Source organism: Sceloporus occidentalis, unplaced genomic scaffold (assembly GCF_023333645.1).
Source record: "Sceloporus occidentalis isolate IW3139 unplaced genomic scaffold, rSceOcc1.0.p SCAF_123, whole genome shotgun sequence".
Taxonomy (NCBI): domain Eukaryota; kingdom Metazoa; phylum Chordata; class Lepidosauria; order Squamata; family Phrynosomatidae; genus Sceloporus; species Sceloporus occidentalis.
Window position 1 is genome coordinate 2,958,466 of NW_028317103.1, and position 11,875 is coordinate 2,970,340.

The window sequence follows — 11,875 nt, forward strand, 5'->3', positions numbered from 1 at the left end:
GTAATCGCAAAAACAATGGGAGGGGGGGTCTTTTAGAAGCGCAGCATGACATGGGGACCCAAGACACTGGTGATTGATTTGCGGCATCAAAGAGAATGTGAATGATGTGTTTCGCCTTTAGATTTCTAGGTTATTTTACTGTTCACAAGTTATCAAAGCGCTGTCAAATAGCTGTCCTTTTAGATGAACGGTACTTCTGTATCTGAGATGTGTTGGCATCTCAGTTTACAATAATTTCCCCCCTGCGCTGAATTATACGTTATGCAGGGCCATCTCAGTCCTCACCCTAGAGGAACCTTCTATGTTTTAAGTTCTCTTGCAAATCCTCCGGACTTACTGAATATGCTCATAAATTTTCCTATTTTTATTGCATCTTGTACTGTATTTTTCTATTTAGTTGTGTGAATTGTTATTGTTTCCCTGCTGTTTGTCTCCTTATGTTTTAGTGTCTGTCTTACTGTTTTTACTCTGTTCTTGTGAACACTATTGTGTTAAAGTGCATAGTGCCCCTTAGTGCGATCTTTCTGATCGTTATTTTATTTTTAGTCTTTTGTATTGTACTTGATTGCAAGATGGAATGACTATTAATGTTTGACTTTTCCCTTTTCTTATTAGGTTGAACTCACTTCTGACTTCGGTTCACCTAAGCAAGGAGAAATTGACGTTTCTTCAAATATCGCTGACTGAATTTGCTAGTTTGCCATTGTCTCTGGGAAAGTAATAAAGATACATGTGTTTTAATGAAGAGAGTGGAAAAACCAGAGGGACACAGGCAAATGAGGCCCAAAACCTTCCCGGCAAGCAACTACCCGGTCAACAGCAAACAGATGCTCATGGAAATTCGCGAGAGCCTGCGTCACTTGCCAAAACCGTCTGATGTTGCCAAGACAGAGGATCCCAGACAGGGACGCAATCCTACGAAGTTTGTTACATACCATAAAGCCCTGGCTGAGATTCGCAACTCTCTGCAACCTTTTGCTAATGCGAACGGAAGCTCTCAGATAAATGGCTCCGACGTCAACAGGCAAATGCTTCATGACTTGCAGGCTGCAGGTTTTGATGAGGTACAACCATATGCATGCAATGAACATGTTAAAGCGTTTGTGCTATTGCTGGAATTGTATGGGGTTCTTTGCTTATTAAGCAGTCTTCTAATAAGTATTGTAGCCTACAGACACTTTGAGTACAACTGATGTAAATACAATGAGAAGTTACGCCCCTTTGCTGTAGAGCTTACAGCCTTGTAGTATTTTGTATTAACCGGGTTAAAACATTTTACCTCTCATATAAGATATGAGATAATATTGGTATTAAATGGCATAATGGTATTATAATGTAATATCTGGGTACATCTACGTTGCATCTCCTTTTCAATAGAAGTTTTAAAGGACCAATTGCACTCCGATAACTGGAATAAAGATCTTGGGTAGTCAGTAATGTGTAGAGCTATATAACCATATAAGAGCCAATAATGCTTATGCATGAAACTATTTTATGAAATACTGCTATTCTTTCGTGTTAAGGAGTGTGTACGCAGTATACATGAAAGCTGGCTGTTCTCAACCTGGCTTAGTTACCAGATTTTTACGTAAAGCTACTAAAACCATGGACCTTGATGGTGGATAACTCTGTCCAATATACTGCAATAGATTTTTCTTCTATATACAGAAGCAATATTCTTTCGCAGTCTTTGGATGTATCTTTTGCATTATATAAATCTAAAGTATATACTGCAAAATATTTTGAAAATGTGTAGTAAAACCTGATAATGGTGCTATGCAAGTAACTATAGCGTCTATTAGCTTTGTTTACCGTTTTTTTTCTCCTTTAATAAAAAAAACAAAACAACTATTAATTGATATGTTTAACTGTTATTGATGAAGATGATATTACAATGCAGGAAATGGTGATCCGTGCCCTTCAGCAAACCAACAACCGCAGCATAGAAGCAGCGATCGAGTATATCAGCAGGATGAACTATCAGGAGCCATACCGGGAACCGCTGATTACTGTACCTGCGAGACCACACAATGTTGGAATGAAATCTGCAGGCAAGTGAAAATGCTACACAAAAGCATTACAAATAAGCCAGCTGCTTAAAAGTGCAATTACACATCACTATTAATCCTACAGATAGTATTACTTGTCTGATTTGGTGGAATTCAGGGTTTTAGCAAATTTTATCAAATACACGGGTGTGTGTTTTTTTTTGGTTTTTGGTTTTTTTTTGTGTGTGTTCTATTTATCCAGGAACCCTGTATCCCTGTTATAATAGACCCTGGGTATTTTATCTGGAGGTATTAATGAACATTTATATTGTTTACCTCCAGGCTTGTCTCTGACATTCTGGAAGTGTGCCAGGGTTTCTCTAGTAAATGTAGTTTCGTAATGCTTCCTTCTTTGTTAAGGATATGAGACATTGTTTATTCCAAAGATGTCGCTAATGCCTTTTAGGCCAATCCTTGGCCAAAGAGTCCCATGTGGACATCATACGGGGTGCTGTTGGAAGCAACCTTGTCTGGAAGTCTCTTGGATGAGGATAACCAGAGGTGCTATTGAAACAAAGGTGTACAAACTTTCCCATGTATATGAGCAGCAAAAACTTCCCCAATGCATCACAACTAGAATAACAGTATACAAAATGAAGAACTGAAGATGTGTGCTAAGAATAATCAAATGTCTAACAGTCAAAACACTATGTAAGATAAAAAATTAGACACTCCAAACGTATCTCCGCTTTTGTAGCAGGATCACTTTGCCTTTGCAAGGGATAAGAACTTAAGGAGGGAAAAAAGAATAAAATGCATAGCGCAGTATTGTCTGTATTAGGAATAAGCAGATAAAACGTTGCTTTTGCAATTATAGTTGAGGTAATTTGACTTTTTTATTATTATTGTGCAGGTAATCCGCATTCAGTGAATCGCAGGCAAAGTTGGAAGGGTTCGAAAGAATCTCTGGTACCTCAGCGCCACATCTCTCCTCTGTCTGACAGTGTTGTTTATGGATCTGAAAATCCCAATTCTCAAACTGAAATGGGCAGACCTCTTTCGGGATCTGGCCTCACAGCCTTTGCCCAATCTCTTGGTAATGGACAAAGAGTTAATCCTCCTCCACCAGCACAAATAAGAAGTGCCACTCCCCCACCGCCTCCTCCAAGGGGCACCACCCCCCCTCCACCGTCTTGGGATCCCAACTCTCAAACTAAGCGTTATTCTGGTAACATGGATTTCTTAATCACTCGCATATCACCGGTTCCATCTGGAGGCTGGCAAGAAACATATCAAACCTCCTCTATAAACGCACAATCTCAAGGTCAGAGGGCTATGAACCCTGTTCCTGTTGGAAGACAACCCATCATTATGCAGTCGTCCAACAGCAAATTTGGCTACTCTGTGAGATCTGGAGTGCAAAATGGCAGCGGACAACCTGAATTTTTAGGTCATCAGGGACCTGGAAATGTGGTAAGCCGTCAACCACCTCCCCCTTACCCTTTGTCTAGTGGGCCAAGCACTGCTTCATCTCAAATGCAGGTCGGTGCTGGACCGATGTCATCTTCTGCCTACAACAATAGCAATCTGCCTCCATCCATGTTGGTTCCAAACAGAAGTAGCCACAATATGGAGCTATATAACTTAGGCATTCCAAATCACCCCACTTCTTGGCCCCAGTCTTCATCTACCCAGCCACCTTCTGGGAATGGTCACGAGATGGCCTCCTGGCAACCAAATATTCCTGTTAGGTCCAATTCTTTCAATAATCCTTTAGCAAATAGACAAGTTCATCCTGCTAATACTCAGTCTTCTGCTACTACTGTGACTGCAATTACGCCAGCACCAATTCAGCAGCCTGTGAAGAGCATGAGGGTGCTAAAGCCAGAGCTTCAGACTGCGCTAGCACCAGCCCATCCATCTTGGATGACACAAAGTGTACAGCAAGGACATTTCTCAGAGCCGGTGTCGCACAGCAACACTTTCCAGTCACCACAAGCAGAGGCACCGAACTACCAAGGGCCACCACCTCCATATCCAAAGCACTTATTACAGCAAACCACTCCAGCATATGAGACAGGACTGAAACCAAGTAAAGACGAAGCACAGGTAGTATCAGCAAATACTCAAGAAGAAGGAGAGAGGAATGTAGAGACTGGGGAAATTTCAGAGAAGGAAAAAAAGCAGATAAGCACATCGCCTGTACCAGTCAGAAAGAACAAGCGGGACGAGGAAAGGAGAGAATCTCGAATCCAGAGCTACTCGCCACAGGCTTTTAAGTTCTTTATGGAACAGCATGTAGAGAACATCTTGAAATCTCACCATCAACGAATCCACCGCAAGAAGCAGCTGGAGAACGAAATGATGCGGGTATAAGCATACATTTTATTTTTACAATTTATCGTATTTAAATTATACATTCTTATTTACAGTAAATAGAAAAGATAATTTTTAATTAAGTGCGTTTGTAGTGAATTTTTTTAGTGCTATATTTGAAAGTATTTGGAAAACATGAAAGATTTCATTAGGACTATCAAAAAACTGTCAGGTGTTGCTCTTATTGTGTGCTTACTGTAAAATACTATCTCTGTATTCTGTAAGCGTTCTTAATTAGGCTTTCTTACTGTGTTTTCTCTTAGCTTATTTTTCTCCCCTACTCACTAACAGCTGGTTTAAACTGTTAAGATGGGAACTTGGCTGAGCTCTTAAAGCCTCTCTTACTGGGTAGGCAAGTAACTGGCAGCACGCTGCTGATTTAAGAATAGCATGAGCCCGAACTGCTGCATGTCTCCCCTTTGTCATAATGTAAGCATGAGGTTGATAGTGTCACAAAGCCTGGACAGTTAACTTTTACACCTAATGATTCAGCTGTGTCATTTGTGTTTCCCGTCCATTTTAACCAACTACAATATTTGCTTGCAATACATCTCTAAATGTTGTTTTTTACCTGGCTTGATGACTTGATTTGTTTCCTTGGAAACGGTTCATCCTTTTTTTTTTTTTTTTTTTTTTCTTTTTTTTTTTTAGTCTGTGGCGATACTGAGTATGACTACTAAACATTAGCTGTCACTTTCCTTAGCTCATAATGTTATCATCTGCACAGTTTAATAATTGCTTGCATAATGAAGTAAACAATGTAAGCATTAGAAATTCTCATTGTATGGCAGCGAGTGTCCTTTTCCAGGTAGATCACTGAGCTCAGCTCTGGGGAGTATAGCCCCGAAGGTTTAAATGAAACTTCTAAAATAATGTGCTTTGGTTTTTTTGTGGTAGAGATCAAGTGCTAGATCAGAGATTACGCAATTCTTTCCTCGGGTTCCAAAAAAAAAAAAAAAGTCTATGAGAAAAGCCCCCCGTGGAAGCTGACAATACTTTGCTATGGTTGCTCAATATGCTTATTAGATCTTGTAGTACTCGGTATCATGCAAAATTGCAGTTTTTTTTTTTGTTTTATTATCAGTTGTAATGATAAATACTACTTCCTATGGCACCCTTAGTATTTACCGTTTTGACTAAGTAGCCTAATTTAGGGTTATTGTTTATTAGCTAATATTGAGGTAATTTACAACACCCCCCCCCCCCCGAAGAGTCCATGCAGTTGCCACTTTTATCTTTTGTCAATGTGTATCAAATAAAGGGTTAGCTGGGTTTGTGTGAGAATAAACCCAGCTTGAGGTCTGAAATTCACTCATAGACCTGGACTTCCCAGCTCTACCATATGCTAAAATTAACCGACACATAAACAAGATCCATAAAGGAGTTTCTTAGACAGATGAAGTATTCTTAATGTAGCATTTCCCAGTATCATCATATTGTTTCGTTGTTTTTTTTTTTCTGGGGGGGCTTAATTGACATGGCATACGTCTTTAAAATAACACTCAAATGAAACATTAAGCTTAGGATTGTTGGATTTGTTTTCTAATTTATTATGTTTTTCATCAGGTGGGTTTGTCACAAGATGCCCAGGACCAAATGAGAAAAATGCTGAGTCAGAAGGAGTCCAATTACATTCGCCTTAAAAGAGCCAAGATGGACAAGTCCATGTTTGTTAAGATAAAAACTCTTGGTGTTGGGGCTTTTGGGGAGGTCTGTCTGGCCAAAAAGATGGACACCAATGCCCTGTATGCCATGAAGACTTTAAGGAAGAAAGATGTTCTCTTGCGCAACCAAGTGGCCCATGTAAAAGCTGAGAGAGATATCTTGGCAGAGGCAGACAATGAATGGGTAGTAAGGCTTTACTATTCCTTCCAAGATAAGGACAACCTTTATTTTGTTATGGATTATATTCCTGGTGGAGACATGATGAGTCTGCTTATCCGCATGGGAGTCTTTCCTGAGGACCTAGCCCGTTTCTATATTGCTGAGCTAACCTGTGCTGTTGAAAGCGTCCACAAAATGGATTTCATCCATCGTGATATTAAACCTGATAATATTCTTATAGACCGTGATGGCCATATCAAGTTGACAGATTTTGGGCTCTGTACTGGGTTTAGGTGGACACATGATTCAAAGTACTACCAAAGTGGTAAGGAAAACGACAAACTTTTTAACTATTTTTTTTACTATGTATACACTATATGGAGAAAAGTATTGGGACACCTGACAATTACACCAACATGGACTTTGATGACACTGCATTCTAAATACATACATTAATATGTAATTGTTCAACTGTAACAGCTTCTACTCTTGTGGGAAGGCTTTCCACAAGATTGTGGAGTATTTCTGTGGGAATTTTTGCCCATTCGTCCAGTAGAGCATTTGTGAGGCCAGACACTGATGTTGGACAAAATGCCTGGTTTGCAATCTCTGTACCAATTCATCCCAAAGGTGTGCGATGGGGTTGAGGTCAGGGCTCTGTGCGAGTCAGTTAAGTTCTTCCACACCAAGCCCATCCGACCATGTCTTCGTGGACCTTGTTGCTGCAATAGAAAAGGACCTTTCCCAAATTGGGAAATCCAAAATCTCTTTATGTCCCCTTCAGCATACCGAGACATTGCATTTATTAGTATCTCTAGGTAAAATGTAAGATTCCTTTTTGAGGGGCAGGGGTTGACAGTTGCTGTATGCTATTGTGTGTTGGAGTAATATCTTTTGAAGGTTTTCGTTCGGTAATATAGTTTCTACTAATTCTATCACAATAGAAACCAAAACTAAATTTCAGCATTTTTTTTTTTATTCTTGTTTAGGGGACCACTTAAGGCAAGACAGTATGGATTTTAGCAACGAATGGGGAGATCCAGAAAACTGCAGGTGCGGTGATAGACTTAAACCACTTGAGTGGCGAGCAGCTCGTAAGCATCAACGGTGTCTTGCGCATTCTCTCGTGGGGACGCCAAATTACATTGCGCCCGAAGTGCTGCTACGTACAGGTAGAGTTCACTTTTATGTTCACTTTTATGTAAGTTTTTATCATATTTTATTTAGTTTTTGTTTATTTCAAAGAGTTTTTTTACCAAGTCACTAAATTGTTTCTAATATTATCCACCGTAGGTTATACCCAGCTCTGTGATTGGTGGAGTGTGGGGGTTATTCTTTATGAAATGCTTGTTGGACAGCCTCCTTTCCTGGCACAGTCTCCCGTGGAAACACAAATGAAAGTAAGACTGGTTTACTATTTAATAAGTGGCTCCTTAAAATGAATGCACAACTTAATATATGTGCTGTTACTCAGCATATTTATAACCACTGTCTGCTGTTTACATTTAGTTACTGATCTGCTATGATTGTTTTGCTGAGTGGTAGTTAGGATGAATTAGTGTCCCTTTATTTTCAGTTATCGTGTGGCTAGTTTAAATTCTTACTACTTACGCACACTTATTTCAATACCCAATAGGTTATTAAGGATCATCTTTTATATAATTGTAACTGTGTCCATAAGTGTCCTTGTTTTTAAAAAGATTGGGATGTATGGAACAAGATAATCCTAGGTTCCTACCCAATCTCTTTCAAAATCTCACCACAATTGGTGCAGTTCTCTTATACAATACGCTCAGGACAAGTGATTTTCTGCTTATTTTTAGTATTAATAGTATATAGGGTATATTTCACATCTATGAATATGCAGTTCAGCTAATTGAATTATTCACAAACCCTTAATGGCATCCTTTCGTTTCTTGTCTATTTTTTTTTCTCATGCATGCTAATTTAGCCTTGACTTTTGCAGGTGATCAAATGGCAAACAACCCTTCACATCCCTCCACATGCTAAACTTTCCCCAGAAGCCTCTGACTTCATTGTTAAGCTATGTCGAGGTCCTGAAGATCGTTTGGGCAAAAATGGAGTCGATGAGATTAAAGCTCACCCTTTCTTTAAGAACGTTGATTTCTCTAGTGACTTGCGGCAGCAACCAGCCTTGTACATTCCGAAAATTACTCACCCCACAGACACGTCTAACTTTGATCCTGTGGATCCTGATAAACTGTGGAATGATGAGGATAAAGACAGTAACAAGAACGACACCCTGAATGGGTGGTATAAAAACGGCAAGCACCCTGAACATGCTTTCTATGAGTTTACTTTCAGGAGATTTTTTGATGACAATGGGCATCCATACAACTACCCTAAACCCATTGATTATGACTATGATGAAGAGGGCAGTGGACCCCAGCAGTCTAATGGAGAGGAGAGTAACCAAGCTGGGAGTAGACCTATCAATCGAGATTTGGTATATGTTTAGAAAATACCTAAATTTACTGGCTATTTCGAGGGAATTCTTCAGAAGATAGTCTAACAATTTAAGTGAAACAGGCTATAACCATTCATTTGTGATTTAGCTGTATTGTAAATTGAAGACTTAAGAAGCCCATTTCATAATGTAAGAGAATGCTCCATACTAGAGATCAATTCTGCAATTCTAGGTTTTCCCTTTTTTTTTTTTTTCTTTATGAAATTCTAGCACCTTGTTACCTTGTTTTTATACTTTTTTTTTTTTTTCCCTGACCAGGTCCTTGTCTTGTACTTTATAATAAGTACACCTAATAATTTTGAATGTGGTTTATTTCTAGCCACATAAAAAAAAATTACATAGCAAATATGTACATTTTGTGGCACTATCTTTGTCTTGTAAGACATTATTTAATGTGTGGTGTTTAGGATTAGACAGTTATCAAGGCGCTACCTTCTTATTCACTATATTTTAATATATATATATATATATATATAATTTGTGTGTATATATGATCTTGGTATATCTCTGCATTAAGCATTGTGCTTAAATTCTCCCTCGAACTTTCCAATGTAGAAATGAAGTGCTAGGTTAAGTGAGTGGGGAAAAACAAAAACAGATGAGTTTGATTACTTTAAAGTACATTTATATTCAAGTTGTTCCTCTAGTTCAGGGGCGTCCAAGTTTTTTCGGCATGTGGGCCGCTTCATCAGAATTGTATACGTATACGAGCCAGTACATGCTGAAACCTGGCTAGCTGCCCCCCTTGTGTATTGATGCTGCCGGCAGTATGGGGTCTGCACATCACTTACAGCCACCCTGTGCCATGCCCCCCCCCACACTTACACATCCATGCTATCACACACTCATTCATTCGTATACTCATTCATTCACAGATTCATTCCCTCAATCACGCATACTCATTCATACCTTACCTGCACTGTAGCTCTCGATGCCCCTCACAGACTTCCGCAGGGCCCATGGCCCCCCTCTGGGTTGTTCGCATTCAGTGCGAGCAACTTCTCTTGTACTGCACAGAGGAAGCAGGAAGTGAGCAGAGTCATGTGATGTAAATTTACGTGACTCTGCTGGGTTCCACTTCCTCTGTGCAGTACAAAAGACTCTCCCACAGGTAAGCAGCAGGGCCCTTGCTATCCTGGTTGCCCTGGCTGCCGATCTCACACGGGCCGCACCTCAACTTGGACGCCCCTGCTCTAGTCACGTTTTTAGGGTAAATTTGAGTTAAAATGGCAAAAATGATTCTCCTCATAAGTGGACAGTAAGTTGAACAATAAATGTTTGATACAAAAATCCAGTGCGCTCACTGTGACCCTGCAAAGCATTTTCCATACCCGTCTCTAGTTTGCCTTTAAGCTACCTCAGAGGTCTAAAGAGTGAGGTTTGTGTTATTTAGTATTTTCAATAGTGGATATATACACAAGCAGCTTTCTAGAACAGATTATCCTACCTTCTGATTTTTAAAGATCACCAAACCAGGAGTAGCTATGACAGGTGGAGAAACTAACCAAGAATAGTAGTATATTATTGTAAAGTGGATTTTTTACGTTTTGCTACAATTTGTCTGATTTCCCTCTGCAAAAAAAAAAAAAGTTTCTCATCCTCTATTATTGCTTTTTGACAGTGAAAGGGAAGGTAGGAAGGACCTCTACAGACAATCGCTTCATAGAGATGTTACCGATTTAGACCCTGGCTTTCAACATTTGGTTATTTATTTGTATTTTGTTATGGTGCATTTTCTTTTGAAAGTGTGAGAGGGTGTAGGTCATGTCAAAATGAAGTTGGACATTAAAAAATAACTTTCCTATGTCATGCTTTATTATTTTGGCATGGGTTTAGGAAATGTAGTTCGTGGAATACATACTAAGTTTGTTTTATACTTGCCTCGGCCTTTCTTACTTTAGAAGTAAGTTGTGTTGTATTAAGTAGCTGGGCCCTCATCACTGTCATGGTATTTATTTCCAATGAATGCGTATGACTCTCATAAAAGTATGAAATGTAGTTCTTTCCCTATCCGGTTCACTTGATATCTGACGCTCTTTGCGTTAGGTGGGGTTTTCAAGGAATACAAAAAAAGTAAAATGTTTTTTGGGCACCACATTAATAAGGCGTGCATTCTAATTATTGATTTTGATTTATTGGTAAGACTGTCTGAAAAACAAAGTAGGGTTTAATATGTGCCTGCTTGACAAACTGTTATCATAAAGAATTCAAACATTTGTAATATTTAAGTGTGCAAATAATTTAAACTAAATCATGTATATGTAGAATATATATATATCTATATAATATACGCTCACAGTGTGGTTTTTTTTTTTTTACTCTGTGAATGTCGGCCCTTTTTTCCACTTAGAAATTAATTTATTCTACGTAAAACATAAATTCAATGGCTCTGCTACACAAAATAATTTTAATGAGCCTCTCGTTGTACTGTTTTAGTCCTGTTCACACCAGTTCCTCATATAATATCTAGTGCTATTATTTGTACATAAACTGTAAAATTTCTAGTTGAATAGAATCATTCCTGGTCTGACCAAATGACAAAAGCTTTTATTGAATGTTTAATATTTGTAAAAAAGTTATCTATTTCTACAGTTACTTTATATAAATTGTATTTATCAATCAAAACATATAAAAAGTGGGTTCCTTGTAAATATGATCTTTTTCTTCTAGTTATAAGCTAGGGCAGGCCCTCTTTACATTCCCTGATTTAGTTTTTTAATCTTTTTGCATCTGTAATAAGCTGTACATAACACCCGACCGCACAATTTTACAGATATGTTAGTTTGTTGTTTCTTAGCAGTGACTAGAAAAAAATTAGTTTGACGTTGTTTGATTAGGAAAATGGTGGATTGGTTTCCCATAAATGCTGCTACCGATGCCTTTTCCTTTTAATTCTCCTGTTTCAATACAATATGTGCCTTCATGTTAAATTTAGTTGCACAAATCCCACCACCGTTTATATCTTTGTTTAGATGAGAGCTACCAACTCTTTAGTGTTTTGATTTTGTTCTTCTTCACTCTTCCAATTGTATAGCGTTAATGCCAATACCAAATGGGGGGATTCCCTTGAGCTTAAAACAACATAAAATAAATTCTCGGGAAGTCATTTTTCTTGCATGCTACAAACTGCTGTTCACCGCCATTCTTCACCTAATAGCAAAGTTCTTTCATTAGTTTATATTGTACATTGAATTTTGTC

General features: G+C 38.6%; 1 protein-coding gene across 1 annotated transcript; it reads left to right on the forward strand.

Annotated features, from left to right (window-relative positions):
- Positions 1 to 740: 740 nt before the first annotated feature.
- LOC149282106 (serine/threonine-protein kinase LATS1-like) lies at positions 741 to 8,667 on the forward strand. Its single transcript, XM_089498633.1, has 7 exons — positions 741 to 1,064; positions 1,901 to 2,051; positions 2,902 to 4,358; positions 5,931 to 6,513; positions 7,178 to 7,360; positions 7,482 to 7,588; positions 8,155 to 8,667. Exons 1-7 carry the CDS (start codon positions 741 to 743, stop codon positions 8,665 to 8,667), a joined length of 3,318 nt encoding a protein of 1,105 aa, XP_089354759.1.
- The last annotated feature ends 3,208 nt before the right edge of the window (positions 8,668 to 11,875 follow it).

What these genes read in the sequence shown, in the direction of transcription:
- LOC149282106 (XM_089498633.1), top strand. Translation starts at nt 741, where the DNA reads ATGAAGAGAGTGGAAAAACCAGAGGGACACAGGCAAATGAGGCCCAAA. An exon ending in CGAAGTGCTGCTACGTACAG is followed by an intron (nt 7,361 to 7,481) that starts GTAGAGTTCACT and finishes TATCCACCGTAG; the next exon opens with GTTATACCCAGCTCTGTGAT. An exon ending in CCGTGGAAACACAAATGAAA is followed by an intron (nt 7,589 to 8,154) that starts GTAAGACTGGTT and finishes TGACTTTTGCAG; the next exon opens with GTGATCAAATGGCAAACAAC.